The sequence below is a fragment of the Gymnoscopelus microlampas genome, assembly GCF_963454915.1.
Source record: "Gymnoscopelus microlampas genome assembly, chromosome: 24".
NCBI lineage: Eukaryota > Metazoa > Chordata > Actinopteri > Myctophiformes > Myctophidae > Gymnoscopelus > Gymnoscopelus microlampas.
In genome coordinates, this window is record NC_139961.1 from 23988717 (window position 1) to 24006126 (window position 17410).

Below are 17410 nucleotides of genomic sequence, written 5' to 3' on the forward strand. Positions count from 1 at the left end.
TCTAGATCAGTGGGTCAACCTGTGGGTTCGGGACCCCCGGGGGGCCCCCACATGATTTTAAGGGGGTCCCCAGATTACATTTCCATTCAACCCCATCCAATGTGATACGATGCAATGTGATTCAATACAGTGTTTTATAACTATGTTCTGAAGCCTGTATAGATTCAAAACAGTGCATCTGTTTATGAGTTGCTTGTACTGTGTAGACATGTACGGTACACGTCTAACCACCAGTGTTTCCACTCCACTGTGTCCCATCATAGACCAGTACCAGCACAGGCCTGTCTAAGGGGGTGTCTGCCCAGTGTCTGTTTGATCTGTTGGTGTCTCTGGAAGGAGAGACGGAGGACGCTCTGGATGCTGGAGAGCTGGTCAAGGCAGAGAAACCTCTACGCTCCCTCGGTAAAACATCACTACTGTTCTCCCAACTAGGGATGGGACAATAATCGTTATTATTGTATATCATGAAGAAAAAAAAAGAAATTGTACGCTCTTATTTCACTCTACACCAAATAGCAGATCTACAAGCTCACAACTTTGTGGCTATTTTTGGCAAAAGTTCCCCCAAGAATAGGCGTTTCAAGTGGTTAACAAAAGTGGCATTTACGTTTTAAGCATATTATCGCGATAATATCGTTAATCGCAATTATTTTTGCCACAATAATCGTGACATGTAATTTTCTTATTGTCCCATCCCTACTCCAAACCCTAAAAAACTTGCAGTCGTGGTACATTCACCCACATACTGTATTCAAGTACAATTTTGAGGTTTGTTCTTTTTTTCACTACTTTATAACTGTTGCTATCTGCGTTGCAGATTTTTGCTATGGAAATGAGGACCTGGCGTTCTCCATCAGCGAGGCCATCAAGTTGTGTGTGACTGTGGTGGCATACGCCCCAGAATCCTTCAGGAGGTATGGAAGTGTACTGTTGTACACACATACTGGTCATCAGTCTTTCGCTCTAAGAGAACATCGTTCTACAGAAAAACTGTATGAATTAGTATAACTAGAAGTTCGGGCCGCTGCGCGGCCCTCACATCTAGCGTCCGCGCGACGTTGCACTGTGTAGGTAGTCCTTTGAATGCAATGATTTTACCGGTGACATTCTTAGAAGCCATAGACACTAAGCCATTGTACTGTCGGATGTTGGCCATGAATTGTTGGGATTCTGGAGAGGTCCTGTCAAACAGAGCTTGAAGTGCAGGAGGGGGGTCCTTGAATGGCTGTAGTTGGATTGTTCCGTAATGGCAACAGGCACTGAAGGTTTTGAGTGGGACAGGATCTTTTGAAAGTTTTGATGTTTCCCAGGGGAACATGACGGCCTTGCATGAAGTGCAGATACAATCCATTGCAGGTGTGGGAAAGGCAACTATTTCTGTGAGTTGTTGTGGCTGTGTCCACGCTCTTCTGAAGTGTTTATCCTTTGGTTTTGTCCTTTGTGATGGATGAGAGTGTGTTGTGTATTGATGGTCCTCATAGCGGCGTTCTGCGAAGAGAGAGATGGACAGCATGCATGATTAGGCAGTTGTGAAATGTGTGCGTAACATAGTAATTGTAATATTCTGTGTAGATGTAAGGAAAAGGAATGTGAGAGATTGGGTGATAGAATGCATTGGAGGGATTATGGGGTAAATCAAAGCACTTACTTTTGGCGGGGGGCGTCTGTAAGGAGCGAGTTGTCCTTCTGCTGGCGCGGTTGCTGTCACTGCGGTTAGCTGAGAAGTGGAGACAGTTGTGTGTGGGCAAAAAGGAATTAGCCGGGATGTTGTGGTATGCAGTTTGTGGTTGAGAGTATTTGTGACATTGAAGAGCGTTTGCGGCTGCATTTGCGCGAGCCACACGCTGGCGAGTGGCATTGCGTGTGCGTTTGCCCAGCATAGCTTTTTTGCGTGGTCCCATGGCTGCGTGCGAAGTTGTGGGTACTGTGTAGTAAAGTTTCCTGTTGTCTCTGTGTCGTTCTGTGTACTGCGTAGTAAAGTTTCCTGTTGTCTCTGTGTCGTTCTGTGTGCTCTGCGGGGGTAGGGGCTACGTGCAGTAGAGGGGGTAGGGGCTACGTGCAGTAGAGTTGCAAGGCAACAACACGTGGACGTGTGTGGCATTGGTAGCGTCGCTGAGGACACGTGGACGTGTGTGGCATTGGTAGCGTCGCTGAGGACACTGGCATTGGCCAGGGCATCCAGGTCCTTTATAGTGATGGCTGTGCCCCTGTCATTATGGTGATGTCAGATAGTGTCAGACATCTCCATATATGGAGCTGCCTATATCAGTTATGCCCAAATATGGGACCGTGATGGCTGTGCCCCTGTCATTATGGTGATGTCAGATAGTGTCAGACATCTCCATATATGGAGCTGTCTATATCAGTTATGCCCAAATATGTGGGTTCTCTGATGTCAGACCAAAATAAGCACCCGGAAGTGAATTTCGCGCTGGGGCAGAGATTTGCATAGTATTGGGGCATAATGCGTTTCATATTTATTGTACATCATGGAAGTAGAGTAACGGTATGGGAAGCAGCCGGTTCAGAGGCAGAATATTGAGGAATTTTGGGGTAAAATGTGGAGTTAGTTGGGCCATGTGTGTGCGTGGAGACCGCGCACACACACATGTGTAGCCCCATGAGTTTGGCCGTCAATTATAGGTGCAAGATTATTTGTAAATCATTGCTGTCGATTGTCAAATGCTGCGGACCTCTGACCTCTGACGTCACGCTCATGTCACCATGACTCAGCCATAACCATATAAGGAGTTCCCAATGCAGCCAGTGTGTTGTCTAACCTCAATGTGTCGTCATGACATCAGCAAACAAATCAGTCAGCTCCATATATGGGCACAAAAGGTGTGTGTGTGTGTATCCAGTCTGCAGATGCTGATGGTACTGGAGGCTCTGGTTCCCTGCTTCCTCCAGAAGCTGAAGAGCAACACTGTCACCATGGAGTCAGCATCCGCTGCCAGGGACGAGATCGCTGCCATCGCTGCGCTCGCCACCTCCCTGCAGGCCCTACTGTACAGCTCTGAGACGCTCACACGGTCCGACACACACACACACACACACACACACACACACACACACACACACACACACACACACACACACACACACACACACACACACACACACACTCAATGGCAACGTGTATCGGTTTATTGGCCGAATACAGTATTGTACACATGCAGGAATGCGAGATTCAGTGAAGTTACATGTGGCAGCTGATGAGAAGTCAATGTTGCGTATGCGTGGGACATTTGGCCAAATACACAAACATGAGCGGGGATTTGTCTCCCTGCTGAAGTGTCCTTGAGCAAGACACTGAGTCTCTAACAAGCTGCTAGAGCAGTGTGCTGTGGGCCAGCTTGCACTCAGACCTCCCCATGGATGGTGGACAGTTCAAAGGAAATAAATGCATTATGAAATGAAGAAAGATAAGAAAGGCACCTGAGGGTGCAAACCCTGCCTGAACCAGCATCTATTGTTTTACATCTGTCCATCCCTGAAATATGTCTGTGCCCTTGACCATTGACCCTTCTCACCCAAAAGGAGTCATGTCTTCTGCCCAACCTTTCTTAAGTAATTATTTTTGTAACTTATTTTCAATGCTGTTAGTGGCAACCTCACCTTGTTCTCAGTCACCTCCACAGTCCGTCATCAGTTACGTGAGAAACGTCTGCATTCCGTCGCCATTCACGTGACAATGTGACTTTCGAACTACCCTATCTCAAAATATTATTCTAAAGTAGTATCCAGTGCACTGACCCAGTGACACCAAGGTGTCCTGACAAAGTGTCCGTATATTAGAGATGCGCGGATCGCGGTTTTAGCCGCGGTTGCCGCAGTTAACCGCGGTTTGGGTGGATTCGGGTCAATCAAATATAATTATGAATTAATATCGGATAAACCGCGGGTGAAATATTGCGGTAAATAAATTAATGACATCTAATATATCTATCCATAAAATAGCTAAATCTCTGCGTGCTTGTGTCTGTGAGTGTGTAGAGCAGCCTCTGTGATGCGATCACAAAATGCATTGATTTAGCCTATGGAATCTCGGTGCGTCTTTTTTCTTTTTTTTAAACCTGTGCTGCGCTGAACAGCGCAGCAGAGCAGTGCGCTCTGTATGTTGGATGCCGCATCTATGTTGGATGCCTGTATGCTGGATGCCGCACGGAGTCTGTATGTTGAGCGCAGCAGACCAGTGCGCTCTGTATGTTCAGCGCAGCACCGGTTTAAAAAAAAGAAAAGACGCACCGACATTCCATAGGCTAAATCAATGCATTTTTATGATCACATCGCACGGCACAACTAATACTAAAACTAACGGGGAATAACAGAAAATAATAATATTTTGACATACGGGAAAAACGGTTGGTGCGGATATTTGAATTGGATAATATAATTATTGTGGTTGGATAACGGGCGGATAATTAATTTGTACATTCAGATTCGGGTGACGTGAGAGGCCATCCGCGCATCTCTACCGTATATGATTAGCTTGGGGTGAGAATGTGTTGTTTGCTTCCATAACAATTTCACCCCACCTCCACCAACAGACCTATGACGGCCCCCCAGATATCCCGCTGTGATCAGGGCCACAAGGGCGCCACCACGGCCAACCACACCATGTCAGGAGGACCCAACCTCAGGTCAGGACCGCACTGCAGCTCTGTTTCTGTTGCAGTCTATGTTATGAGTGTGTCTGTCCGTTTGTGTGTCCCTTTGCTTGTGTATTTATGACTGTGTGTGTGCAGAGACAACCTCCATCTCCTGGAGGAGGGCCAGGGCTTGCCCAGGGAGGAGCTGGACGAGCGCATCGCCAGAGAGGAGTTCCGTCGACCCCGCGAGTCTCTCCTCAACATCTGCACCGAGTTCTACAAGCACTGCGGCCCACGCCTCAAAATCCTGCAGAACGTAGCCGGGGAGCCTCGGGTTATCGCCCTCGAACTGCTTGACATCAAGTCCCACATGAGGTGTGTGCGTGTGTGTGTGTGTGTGTGTGTGTGTGTGTGTGTGTGTGTGTGTGTGTGTGTGCATATTATGCAAGCGCTCTGCTTCTCCTATACTGTAGGTTCAATTCTTATCGCTTATTGTCACATATCACTTTGTGATGTTGCAACATGAAAGTGAAGATTTAACTACTTAAACCAGGGTTGACGGGACGCTAGGCCCCATTTTTCCCCCTCTACACCGAAAATAGCCGATCTACAAGCTCACAATGTGCTGCAACGCAATGCGCTGTGACTTGTAAAGTGTATATATCTGCTGTTTTCGTGCTCGTGCTTTCATGCTCTGAGTAGGGACGCTATAGGGTTGGCGTGGTTAATATACATAAGCATACGTTATGCGTTTGTCTACCCACAGGTTGGCGGAGATCGCCCACGCCCTGCTGAAGCTGGCGCCCTACGACACCCTGACCATGGAGAGCCGCGGGCTGCGGCGCTACATCATGGACATGCTGCCCATCACCGATTGGTCGGCCGAGGCGGTGCGCCCCGCCCTCATTCTCATCCTGAAGAGGCTGGACCGCATGTTCAACAAGATCCACAAAATGCCCACGCTCAGGTGCGCTCGCCCTCAGGCACTGTGCACCAGGTCTGTTTGCCGCGCTTTCCCCCCTATACACTACCGTGTCTATCGCTTGGCGTGGAAGCGTGTTGTGCCGTGCCAGTGGCAGTCCCTGTGCCGTGGTGTGTACTTAGGGTATGGTTGGCTTCTACTTGGCGCTGCCACCTATAGCACTGTCTCTGTGAGTGCTGCCTGCGCCGTAAGTGCCGTCACTGTGGTGTGTGCGTGCATGCGTGACTGCGTGTTGTCACAGTAGCGTTTAGATGGTCTGTTGCAGTATCGTTTTGGCTGGCTGTATTTGTGAACTATGCAATATCTGCATTTATTATTTATAAACAGAAACGTTGTCATTGTTGAGTAATCAGGCACAGATCAAACTGAATATATAAGATATTTCTCGTTTAGCATTAGTTTGTTAGCCTATATATGTTAGAATTTCATACAGAACTGCAGTCAGTTTGTTGTACATTGTGTGTGTGTTTACCTGTGATTCAAGAGTTCAATGTCCTCCTTCCTCCTTATAATTTATAGTATAATGTTATTGTGTTTGATTACATAAACGGTGGTGTAAGTGACATTCTTTTGTTAAAATAAGTGTTAAATAGCTCTATATTCGGATAGAAATCATTGCAGTAGAGTTTAGTAACAGTGGTCTCCCCATCTCTCGAACAGAAACTACATTTCCAGGTCGGGATACAAATGTTATCCAATCATGGCTCGTGTGGGAGACTGAAGTTTTCAACAGAAGCCTCAAGTTTGCGTGTGTGCGTTCTCACTGTGTGTGCATGTGTGCGTGTGTGTGTGGTATCTAGGAGACAGGTGGAATGGGAGGCGGCCAGCAGTCTGATCGAGGGCATCTGTCTGACTCTGCAGCGGCAACCAATCATCTCCTTCCTCCCACACCTGCGCTCGCTCATCAACGTCTGCGTCAACCTGGTACAGGATGGTGTACACACACACACACACACACACACACACACACACACACACACACACACACACACACACACACACACACACACACACACACACACACACACACACACACACACACACTATAGTACACTATCAACAACACAGACATGCACACATGCATAGAGACAATTTAGGCATCCGCTCCAGACTATCCTTACTGGTACGGGATGGCATATACATTACTGCCATGGAGATACATCCACACATATCAACAAACTTGCACCCATACAGTACACAAAAGTGTGTGCGCGTGCATGCATTATTTTACTGTCTGTGCATGTACTCAGGTAATGGGTGTGGTGGGACCGTCCAGTGTCGCAGACGGGCTGCCCCTGCTCCACCTGAGCCCCTACCTGTCCCCTCCCCTCCCCTTCAGCACAGCGGTGGTCCGGCTGGTCGCTCTGCAGATACAGGTACAGCCCTACATTCTCTCCTCGCACCTACTGTATAGGCTCCTACAACAACTTGACGTTTTCATCGCTGCAGTGGCTCGAAATTAATTCCACAAGAATGAAGGGTACAGAGGGAGTGTCTGTGTCAGATAGATTTTAGATTTTAACCACTATTTGATAGTTACTATTTAACCATTATTTTATACTTTGGCTATTAAAAAATAGACGATATACAAGCTCATAGTGTGTCAATTCGTGCCGCGCTATGAGCTTGTAGATTTGCTATTTTAGAAAAATCGCGAAAATGTGTTCCCTGGAACAAAATATTTTGAGATGGGAATCCGCAGCCAAATATATATAATGGGGGTCCTTGACATGAAAAAGTTTGAGCACCACTGATATAGCAACATGGGTTTCTCAGAAAACTATGTCAGAATACATTGTAGAATCGGCCTCAGGTCTTAATGGGTTAACAGCATCATCCCACTGCTATTTTACCCTCGTACCTTATGTGTACTGTATATCATGCAACTTATGTACACATTTCACACTGCCCGTGTTGATATCTGTACTGTTTTTGTGTTTCTTTCTATCTCTTTCCACCTTTCTTGAAGCTGGTGAAGCTTACACAGCAAATTATTTCACCCACTCCCTTACACCTGTAAACCTGTGATGTGACAATAAAGCCGAGTTGAGTTGAGCTCCTCTTCTTCCCCAGGCTCTGAAGGATGACTTTCCTCTGGGTCACGTGATCTCACCGTTCACCAATCAGGAGAGGCGAGAGGGCATGCTGCTTAACCTGCTCATTCCTTTTGTTCTGACTGTCGGCTCTGGGAGCAAAGGTAAAGAGAAACTCACTCTCTCACCCACACACACACACAAGGGCTGGCGCATGCACTTCTGCTGCTCGAGGCGAAAAAATATTAATATTATGCCGCCCCTCTATGTGCAATGCATCATACCGGCAACAACACAAATAGGCCATATACATATTTGTTTTATTATTTTTCAGATTTTAGACAGACTGTCAGTCATTACAAATAAAACATTTTAATTGTTTAAGCCCTACCCATGAAGCAAAAACAAACAACACACACGACAATAGCATATCCTACTTAAGTTCTAGTGCACTGAAGTGTGAACAACATTAAAATACAATGCAAGACGTAATATGCGGGCATTTTGAGGATCATATAAGGTTCCAAACAGGTAGGCTACGCATAATAATAACTCCCTGGTTATTCACAGCATGTCATGAGGAACAGCTATTTTGCTAAATGCAATTTCAGCTCCTCAAACAAAATAATACCAATATCAATCACTCATATACGCCACTTTCTCATGTACGTAAAACACACACAAAGGAAAAGGTAAACACACACACACACAAATGTGCACATAAGGCTATTATCAGAAGTTTCAGCAACTTAAATAACTAGAGAGCAAATAAAGCTTAACTTTTAACTCGTTTTAACTTTCATAAGTTAAAACGACGGGTGTTCATCGTGGAAAAAAGGTCATAACGAGTCAAGCCATTTTCTGTATTTTTGCACGACACCACAGTAAATCAGTTAATCAGAATTAATTTAGCTCATTATTTTTTTTTAATAGAAAACTTCTCGATTATTATCATCAATCAAAGCGTGAAGTTGTGTGTGTGTGTGTGTGTGCTTGTCTGGTCCTGTCCTGTGCAGACAGCCCCCACCTGGAGCAGCCGGAGATCTTCCTGCTCCTGCAGACTGTGATCAACATCCTGCTTCCTCCGCGCATCATCTCCACCTCCCGCACCAAGAACTTCATGCTGGACGCCTCGCCGGCACACTGCTCCACGCCGGGCGACACGGGCAAGGACCTGCGCCGGGAGGGACTGGCCGAGTCCACCAGCCAGGCTGCTTATCTGGGTAACTAGAGAAGTAGAGTAATAGGCTCTATGCACAGCAGCCATATTGGACAGAAATTGGGCCCCTTCCTTGCTTCCTTCAGAGGTGTTACCAATGATACTAATTAAGGCTCCGTTCCATTTAGTGTCGCTCAGTGGTTGTCTTATTTTCAAGGACCCCCATAACTCTGAGAGTGTACAAATTTGGTTCCATTTGTACACTCTCAGAGTTACACACCCACCATAAGGGGTGTTTCTAGTGAGCCAACATGCATGATGATATCAGCACCCTGACCAGAGTGGAACAGAGCCTTCATTAGTATCATTGGTAACACCTGTGAAGGACGTAAGAAGAAGAGGCCCAATTTCTTTCCAATATGGCTGCTGTGCATAGAGCCTATTGATGCATTTTAAACCCACAGTCAAATATTTTCGCTGTCGGGCAGAAATCTTGTATTCTTTTTAGAATGATTTTCTTTTGAATTTCAGTTTTTAAATTAATAATAATTATAAAAACAAGGGGCTATTTTCCTGCAATCCCTTTGTTATCCTGTCATTCACACTCTTGCGTCCTTCTCCCTCTCTCCAGCTTTGAAAGTGGTGTTGGTGTGTTTCGAGCGCTCGCTTGGGAACCAGTGGTATCGCCTCAGTCTGCAGGTCAAGGAGATGGCCCTGAGGAAGGTCGGTGGCTTGGCTTTCTGGGACTTCATCGACTTCATAGTACGGACCCGAATCCCCATCTTTGTTCTGCTCAGGCCCTTCATACAGTGCAAGGTAAGCAGTGGCATCTTGGCAACTTTCTGCCTTGCTTCTATTACATTCCATTTATTATACACTCAAGTGTTTCTTTCTCAGTGGTGGAAAAAGTACTCAAATGTTTTACTTAAGTAAAAGTATCAATACTGCAGTATAGAAATACTCTGTTACAAGTAAAAGTACAAAAGTATTGGCATCAAATTGTACTTAAAGTACCAAAAGCAAAAGTACACATTATGCAGAATGTCCCATTTCAAGTTTTCAAATGTATAGACATCTTTTGAAAACAGCAGATCTACAAGCTCACATTCTTTTCAAATGGCCGAAATGTATAGGGCTGAAGAGGTTACTGTATGTTTTGTGATAATAATCAAAATCTACAAAGTAACTAGTAACTAAAGTTTTCAAATCATTGTAGTGGAGTAAATGTACAATATTTGCCTCTGAGATGTAGTGGAGTACTGTAGGAGTAAAAGTACTGAAAATTGGAAATACTCCAGTAAAGTAAACATTCCTCAAAAGTGTACTTAAGTACAGTACTTGAGTTTAATGTACATAGTTACTTTACACCACTGTTCTTTCTAACTGTGTGTGTGTGTGTGCGCTCCGTCTGGCTATGCAGCTGTTGACCCAGCCGGCGGACTCGCAAGAGGAGATCACGGCGCGCCATCACATCGCCGACCAGCTGGAGCGGCGCTTCATCCCGCGGCCGCTCTGCAAGAGCTCCCTGTTCGCCGAGTTCAACAACGAGCTGAAGATCCTCAAGGAGGCGGTGCACAGCGGCTCGGGTCAGACAGCACCACTCCATTGACTTTTGATTCTTCTGCTCCTATCTTGTGGTTTTGTACAGCAGTGGTGACTGTGGTCTAAGTGCCATTCCTTTTTGCCTTACTATTGAACATAGTCACTGTAGGATGGAAAGTAGTGAAAATACCCGATCTACAAGCTCACAATACATTGAAATGTGATACATTTTGACTCAGTCTGTCTGTGGGTTTTATAAATATTTAACCAATGAAAAGTATTTAACAAGAACTTGAGACTAAATAATAACATTGGAACACAGGCTCTTTTTTCCATTTCCTGAAAAATTACGGTTTTGGACGGTATAAATAGCGACGCTATATCTCTGATTTAGAATGAGATCCCACAATTGTTAATTGGATTGACATCATATTAACCCATTAAAACTGGGAAAGCATCTGTATCATTTATACTTTGGCTATTCAAAAATCGTGATTTTTTTTTTAGCAAATCTTTGAAAATATAATTATTTTAAAGTGATTTTTTTTTTTTACTCAAATCTTTGTTTTTGGGGTCCCTGGAACAAAATAATTTAAGATGGGGGTCGGCGGCCATATACATTCAATTTTGGGGATCCTTGACATGAAAAAGTTTGATCACCACTGATAGAGCAATATACGTTTTTCAGTAAACCGTAGAAAGCATTTGTAGAATCGACCTAGAATCGATCAATAATAGTCGCATTATTGATCAAGCCCTCCATCCAACAGCGTACCAAGGCAAGACCTCCATCAGCACAGTGGGCACATCCACGTCGGCGTACCGGCTCAGCCTGGCCACCATGTCCCGCTCCAACACGGGCACCGGCACGGTGTGGGAGCAGGACAGCCAGCCGTCACGCCAGCCCTCCCAGGACACGCTCAGCCGCACCGACGAAGACGAGGAGGAGAGTAAGAGGACCTTCCTTCCTTTCAGTGTTCGCGGTTAGTTCTCTTTCCGTTTGCCCCATGTTCGGCCGTCGAAGCGTTTTCCGATTTTCTGACGGATCACGACGTCGCTGTTTGTTTGTGTGTCTGTTTCATTTGTACTTACAGTATCTCTGGGCATGCGTTGGGATTTAAAAAAAAAAAATCATCTGTGGAAAGCTGAATGGAATCAGATGGCTGATGCTGATGTGTTTTTCTATTCATGCTTCCATAGATTTTATTTCCACCTGTATGACATTTGTAAGAATACAGTTTTTAGTTACAATGTTCCAAGTAATTTAGCAACATCCACATTTTCTTTTCTTTTTTTTTTGCATTCCTCCAAAGTGTAAATGTCCACCTGATATCTAATATTAGAGACATATGATGAATTTGAATCAACTCATTTTGTCCAAGTTGCCTTTTCAATCCGTTTGTTCAGCACCAGTGACACAATGGAGGATGATCTCTCTCTCTCTCTGTCTGTCTGTATCTCTCTCTGTCTCTCTCCAGATGATTCCATCAGTATTCCTAGTGTGGTGAGTGAGCATGAGGTCTTCCTGCCCAGTCTGTCTCAGCGGCGATTTTCCAGTCACGCCACGGGCACAGCAGCCTCGCAACCCGACGCCCCCCGCGCCACCATGCTGCCCAGCCACAGGTACTGTTCCACCGCCACACACACACACACACACACACACACACACACACACACACTTGACTGATACAAGCTAAAATAACCACTTAAGAACGTAATACATATAAGTATATAACACAGTATACTGCATATGTATGCACACACACGATACAAACTTACAGAATATATGTTATAGAGTTCAGTTAAATGTCATGCACAAACTGCAAAACACAGGAGTTCGGTTCATAAAGGAGGTTTCGCAACGTCCACGGAACGCTCGGTAAATGTACTTATTATACGTACGTGTTCTTATCCATTCGGATCTAAACGTATATGTTTAGTGAACTGTTGAGTGTTCAGTGGAAGTCACAAGCCCTCCTTTATGAATTATCACATGTATTTTCTCTTATAATGCACATTGCACACATATGCATATGCATACACACATATATATACAATTGTTAACGCTATAGATTGCTGTTTCCCTCCTATGACGTGTCCACTTGGAGTGTCAAATATCATGAATATTCTGACCCACCTGGTCATATCCCATAATTCTAACCTGAACATATAACCCATAATTCTGACCTGGTCACATTCCATAGAGTGTCATCCTTTTACTGTGTAACTTCATTGATTTCTAATCGCTTACCCGGCAGCCCAAGAGCAGCATTGTGCCAGTAACCTTGACATAATGTCTGGGTAAGAGTTTTTTGAACGTTCTTGCATAGCTGTGCTTCAAAACACCAGAAGGCCACAACTTCCACCAAACTTCCAGGAAGTTCCCCACAGCTTAACGCTGGTGTCTTTTTTTTTTTAAACCCTCACTTCTTCACCCATCTTCTGCAGTGAGCCCAATGTGCTAGATGAATCCCAGGGTCTTCTGCAGGAGGGTACCCTCTCTAGGTACAGTGCCCACCCCCCCCCCCCTCTCTCTCTGTGTGTCCCGTTCTGAACGTCTTGTCTGCCACCGGACGGGGGGAGGAGGGGGCGAGGTGACAGCCCTCCTCCTTCTCGCTGGCCGTCTTCGTTCCGTGTGACCACTCATCCACATCCGATCAAGCGGCCTTGGGGCCTCCACTCTTCGTCTGTCTCTCTCTCTCTCTCTCTCTCTCTCTCTCTGTGGGTGCAATGTGCCGTGTCTCTGTCAACACCCCCCCTAACACTCCCTTTGAGCTCCATGCTGACCCTTCCATCTCCTCAGCTCATCCACTCTTCTAACCATGACCGTTAGGTAGACCTTAAAAAGAACATTCAGGATAATGGAGTAAATAAATGATGGACACAGTGTTTTACCACAGCAGTGACCTCATCGCCATGGCATCCAGAAAACCGCACCGGGCTCTGGCTGTAGAGCGTTGTGTCTTGATACGATGTCGCTGGATTTCAGTGTGTCTGCAGCACTGGGATGGGGATGTCAGTCGGTCCGTCTGTCCAAAACACTGGTCCCAATCCCGATCTCGCAAAACTGTTAGCTGAACCCCCCCCCCCCGAACTACATGCCCCCCATTCAAACCCACCCGCCCTCAAGGGCGGTTCACTTTTTGCTGTTAGCTTTTTTTTCTTCCTACAGTGTATCATCACCAATGTCAGCTTCTCTCTCTCTCTCTCTCGCCCATCGGTACCATGGTGTTTCTCATAAAGTGTGTAATCTGGCTTCTTGCTGGTCTCAAATTGGTCTGTCCTTTCCTGGATACCAATCTGTAGGGGCATGGGGGACCCTGGGGTGGCAACCCTCGTGCAGGACAAACCTTAGACTAATTATAACCCTTTGCTGTTGATTAGTCAAATTCAGTGTCCAATTGAACATAGGCTACTGTATACATTAAAAGTGGATCCATGTTTTTCTTTGTATTGATACAATTAAAATAAAATAAGTCACACATTTTGATTGGTTTACGTATCCTGACAACACTCTCTTGCCTGGGGTTGCTATTCCTTCCCCCACAATCCCCTGTTCTTGTTGTTGCTGTTTTTGTTGTTGTTGTTGTTTGGGTGTTATGAATCGTAGCAGAGCTCTTCTCCTGCGCTGTGATTGGGCGTCCTGTAACATATTGTGTCTTGTAAGTGTTGCATCGTAGTTGGTAGAGTAGTTTGTGGAGACAGTGATCATTTGATGTGTTCACTGCTGTTTGTCTCTGTATCATCTCCTCGCGTGTGTGTGTGTGTGTGTGCGTGTGCGTGTGGTTCCATGTCCTAGGGTTGCCAGTGTGCAGAGTGAACCAGGCCAACAGAACCTTCTGATCCAACCACCGTTAGGAAGGAAGCGAGGACTCAGACAGGTGTGTGTGTGTGTCCCATCTTTCATTATATTAGTTGTTAAAAGTATCAAGAAATACAGATTTAAGAAAATAAATGATCAATATCTGATTTGGTGCAACCATAATTGAGACCCATAAGCTGTCCACTATGTATAACACGTTTTGGAGTTCTGTGCCTCACAGAAGCTTGGTATTATTGTATTATTATTATTGTTCCTCCAGTTGCGGCGCCCCCTGCTGTCAATTCCGAAGACGGAGCCCCGCTGTCGATCTGGAGCGCGACTCTCCACAACACGCCGGAGTATCCAGCCCAAAAACAAACCACTGGGTAACAGCACAACAACACAGACCCCCCCCCCCCCCCCTGTGTATGTGTGTGTGTGTGTGTGTGTGTGTGTGTGTGTGCGCGCGCGCAAGTACGATGAGATTGTGTCATAATTTATAAAGATGAAAACGGATGAGTGTGTGTGTGTGCAGATCAAGTACAATGTCTTAGATTTATCCCTACACCTTATATCAAGTACGCACCACATCAAAATGTCTGCCGAAAACCTGAAACAGCGTAGTTGTTGTGGTCTTCTTTTGACAACGCGATGTAAATACAATGTAATCACATCTTTTGTGGTACAAAAACAACCGTCGGATGTAATGCTTATCCTCACTACAGTACATTCGGTTCCTCAAGCTGGCTAAAATGCCGGCAAAAGGATCCTCTGGCATGTACGTATTGTTGTTCAGCACCTGATACGTTTTTTTGGGATGTGCGCGCTTACCTCTGGACTCTATGCCTTTAAAACCCAAAAGCGGGAAAGCATCTGTTTCAGCTTAGATTTTTGCGTTGGCTATTCAAAAAGCTCACAGTGCGTCACTTTGCGCCCTGTTGCGAGCATGTGCATCTGCTATTTTTTAACATTTTTGAAAGTGTGAAAACTACTGATTTAGAAGGCTGATTTGTAGAATCGGCCTCCATGTCTTAATGGGTTAAAGCAGGGGTCTTCAACGTTTTCAGGCCAAGGACCCCCTAGCTGAGAGAGAGATGAAGCAGGGACCCCCTACTCTATATTGTATAAAATTGTGTCTCAGATTAAAGTTTTTTTTTTACTTAGTCTGCTATTTTTTCCCTCTACACCTATAGTCTCTTTGCAAAAAATAGCCGATCTACAAGCTCTCAACGCCTAATGTTCCCCTCAGAAAAGGAATTTTAGGGTTCAAGTGGTTAATGTAAAAAAAACGACATCCAATCACACAAAGATTTGGCGGACCCCCTATAGTAGCTCTGAGGACCCCCAAGGGGTCCCGGACCCCCTGTTGAAGACCCCTGGGTTAAAGTGTGTGCTGACTTTAACTGACGTGTGACACCATCCCCCCCCTCCCCTCCCACATACATGACCACAGTCTTCGTTCCGATCTTGCGTGTTGTTGTTGTTGTTGTATGGACTGTCTCCAAACTGACTCTTCTCACTCTGTTCTGTCTTGTGTCAAAATAAAGAAACTTTGTTGGACTGTGAAGGTGAGACGCACTCCCCTCCCCCCCCCCCCCCCCCCCCCATCCTGATGCTTTACCCTCCACCCCACAGCCCCCCCCCCCCCCGACCCCTTTTTAAACCTCTCGTTGTAGGGCGCTCTGCATGTCTGTCTTGCATCCCCCCCAAGCCTCGCCCATACCCTCCTGTGTCCTCCTTTGCGCCCCATCCCCCCGCATCCATTCTCTTGGTAGTGACGTTGTGTAAAACGAATCGCTAGGGGCCAATGCTGTCTGCCTCTCTCTCTCTCCATCGACGTGCGCGTTTGTGTTCCTACAGACCAAAAGAGATCGGTCACCTTCACAGAGACTCAGGGGCAACAGGGGGCCGCAGGGGCCACCAAGCCCCCTACGCAGAGTCCCACGGACCCTCCTGCCGAGAGCAGGAAGTCCAGCCCAGCCCCTTCCAAGTCCTCCACCCTCCTGGACCCGTCCTCTTTATCGTTGGCCACAGTGACTGCCGACCTGCACAGCCCCGCTAAAACACAGGTATGTTTTTTTCCAGGTACTGTAATTTCTACTACTCTGTCTCTCTATGGTTTCCTCTTAAAGGAATACTCTGTTGTTTTTCATCCTTATCTCTGTCTTCATCGGTACGAGTAAAGATCAATACATGGTGCTTCTGCTTCTCCATGGAAGCCCATTTCCACGGCACGGATGTGATGCAAAAATGTATTAAAATAATGACTTGTCTCAGAATAATGCCTTACTATCTGAAAATAATGGGAAACACTATTAGTGGTAAAATAGCAGATGTACGAGCTCACAACACAACACAACACGTTGTGAGCTTGTCGATCAGAAAAATAGCGAGTTACAAACAGTCACATACTGAGGTAGGGAGATTTGAAGGTATTAAATTGTCCATAGGATATTGGGGGGGCTCTACTGTTAATAATAAATAAAGGAAACTTGTCCTCAGATACCTCCGGCCGTCGCCAGCAAAGAGAGGAGAGAGCAGTGGGGCCTCCGAGTCAGCCTCTCCCCTCCCCCGTCCATCTCCCGCGCCTCCACCCCGACGCCTCCGTCTCGCGCCTGCTCCCCGCTGCCCCTCTCCCGCACCTGCTCCCCTCTCCCCCTGTCCCGCACCGCCTCCCCTCTCCCTCCCCCGCTCCCGGTGCTGGGGACGGCGCCCGCGCCCGGGCCGCCTCCCCCTCCTCCACCTCCTCCGCCTTCGTCGGCGCCACCGCCGCCGCCTGGTCTGGGCCCGTCGAGAATCCGCGAGAGCCCCGGAGACAAGGACACCACGTCCCTCCTGCCGCCCGGCGACACCTCGCCGCGGGCGGGCGAGGACAGCGGGACGGAGAACCCCCTGCTGGTCCCGCTGCTGGCCCCCCCCTCCTCCTCCTCCCACCGCCACACGCCCCGAAGCTCGCCACTGCCCCTGTCCCCTGTCGACCTGGACCTGGACGAGTCTCATGTCTGATAAGAGACGTGGGGCCCTATTTTGCGCGTCTTAAGTACGAGGTCTTATGACTTAACTTAAGACCTGGAGGCGTGGCCAATGCTGTTTGGCCATTCAAAATGGTGAAACAGCATTGGCCACGCCTCCAAGTCTAAAGTTAAGTCATAAGACCTGGTACTTAAGATGCGCAAAATGGGGCCCAGAGGCTGAGGGAGGGATGGATGCATGGAAGGAAGAATGGATGGATGGATGTATGGACAGAAGGATGTATGGATGGATGGATGGATGGGCGGCCAAGTGGATATTTCCCACTGG

General features: G+C 46.7%; 1 protein-coding gene across 1 annotated transcript in view; it reads left to right on the forward strand.

Moving 5' to 3' along the window:
• Positions 1-17116, forward strand: part of unc80 (unc-80 homolog (C. elegans)) — a gene marked incomplete at both ends in the record, with an annotated part of 84181 nt that extends 67065 nt beyond the window's left edge. Inside the window, 20 exons of the mRNA XM_084050621.1 lie at positions 264-402; positions 818-914; positions 2862-3032; positions 4551-4643; positions 4749-4967; positions 5359-5589; positions 6375-6498; positions 6825-6950; positions 7648-7771; positions 8624-8830; positions 9398-9582; positions 10187-10352; positions 11079-11258; positions 11787-11931; positions 12757-12813; positions 14108-14189; positions 14391-14496; positions 15658-15678; positions 15971-16179; positions 16613-17116. Of these exons, the coding sequence (XP_083906747.1) occupies positions 264-402; positions 818-914; positions 2862-3032; positions 4551-4643; positions 4749-4967; positions 5359-5589; positions 6375-6498; positions 6825-6950; positions 7648-7771; positions 8624-8830; positions 9398-9582; positions 10187-10352; positions 11079-11258; positions 11787-11931; positions 12757-12813; positions 14108-14189; positions 14391-14496; positions 15658-15678; positions 15971-16179; positions 16613-17116 (3186 nt within the window). The remainder of the gene's footprint in view (positions 1-263; positions 403-817; positions 915-2861; positions 3033-4550; positions 4644-4748; positions 4968-5358; positions 5590-6374; positions 6499-6824; positions 6951-7647; positions 7772-8623; positions 8831-9397; positions 9583-10186; positions 10353-11078; positions 11259-11786; positions 11932-12756; positions 12814-14107; positions 14190-14390; positions 14497-15657; positions 15679-15970; positions 16180-16612) is intronic.
• Positions 17117-17410: the final 294 nt, after the last annotated feature.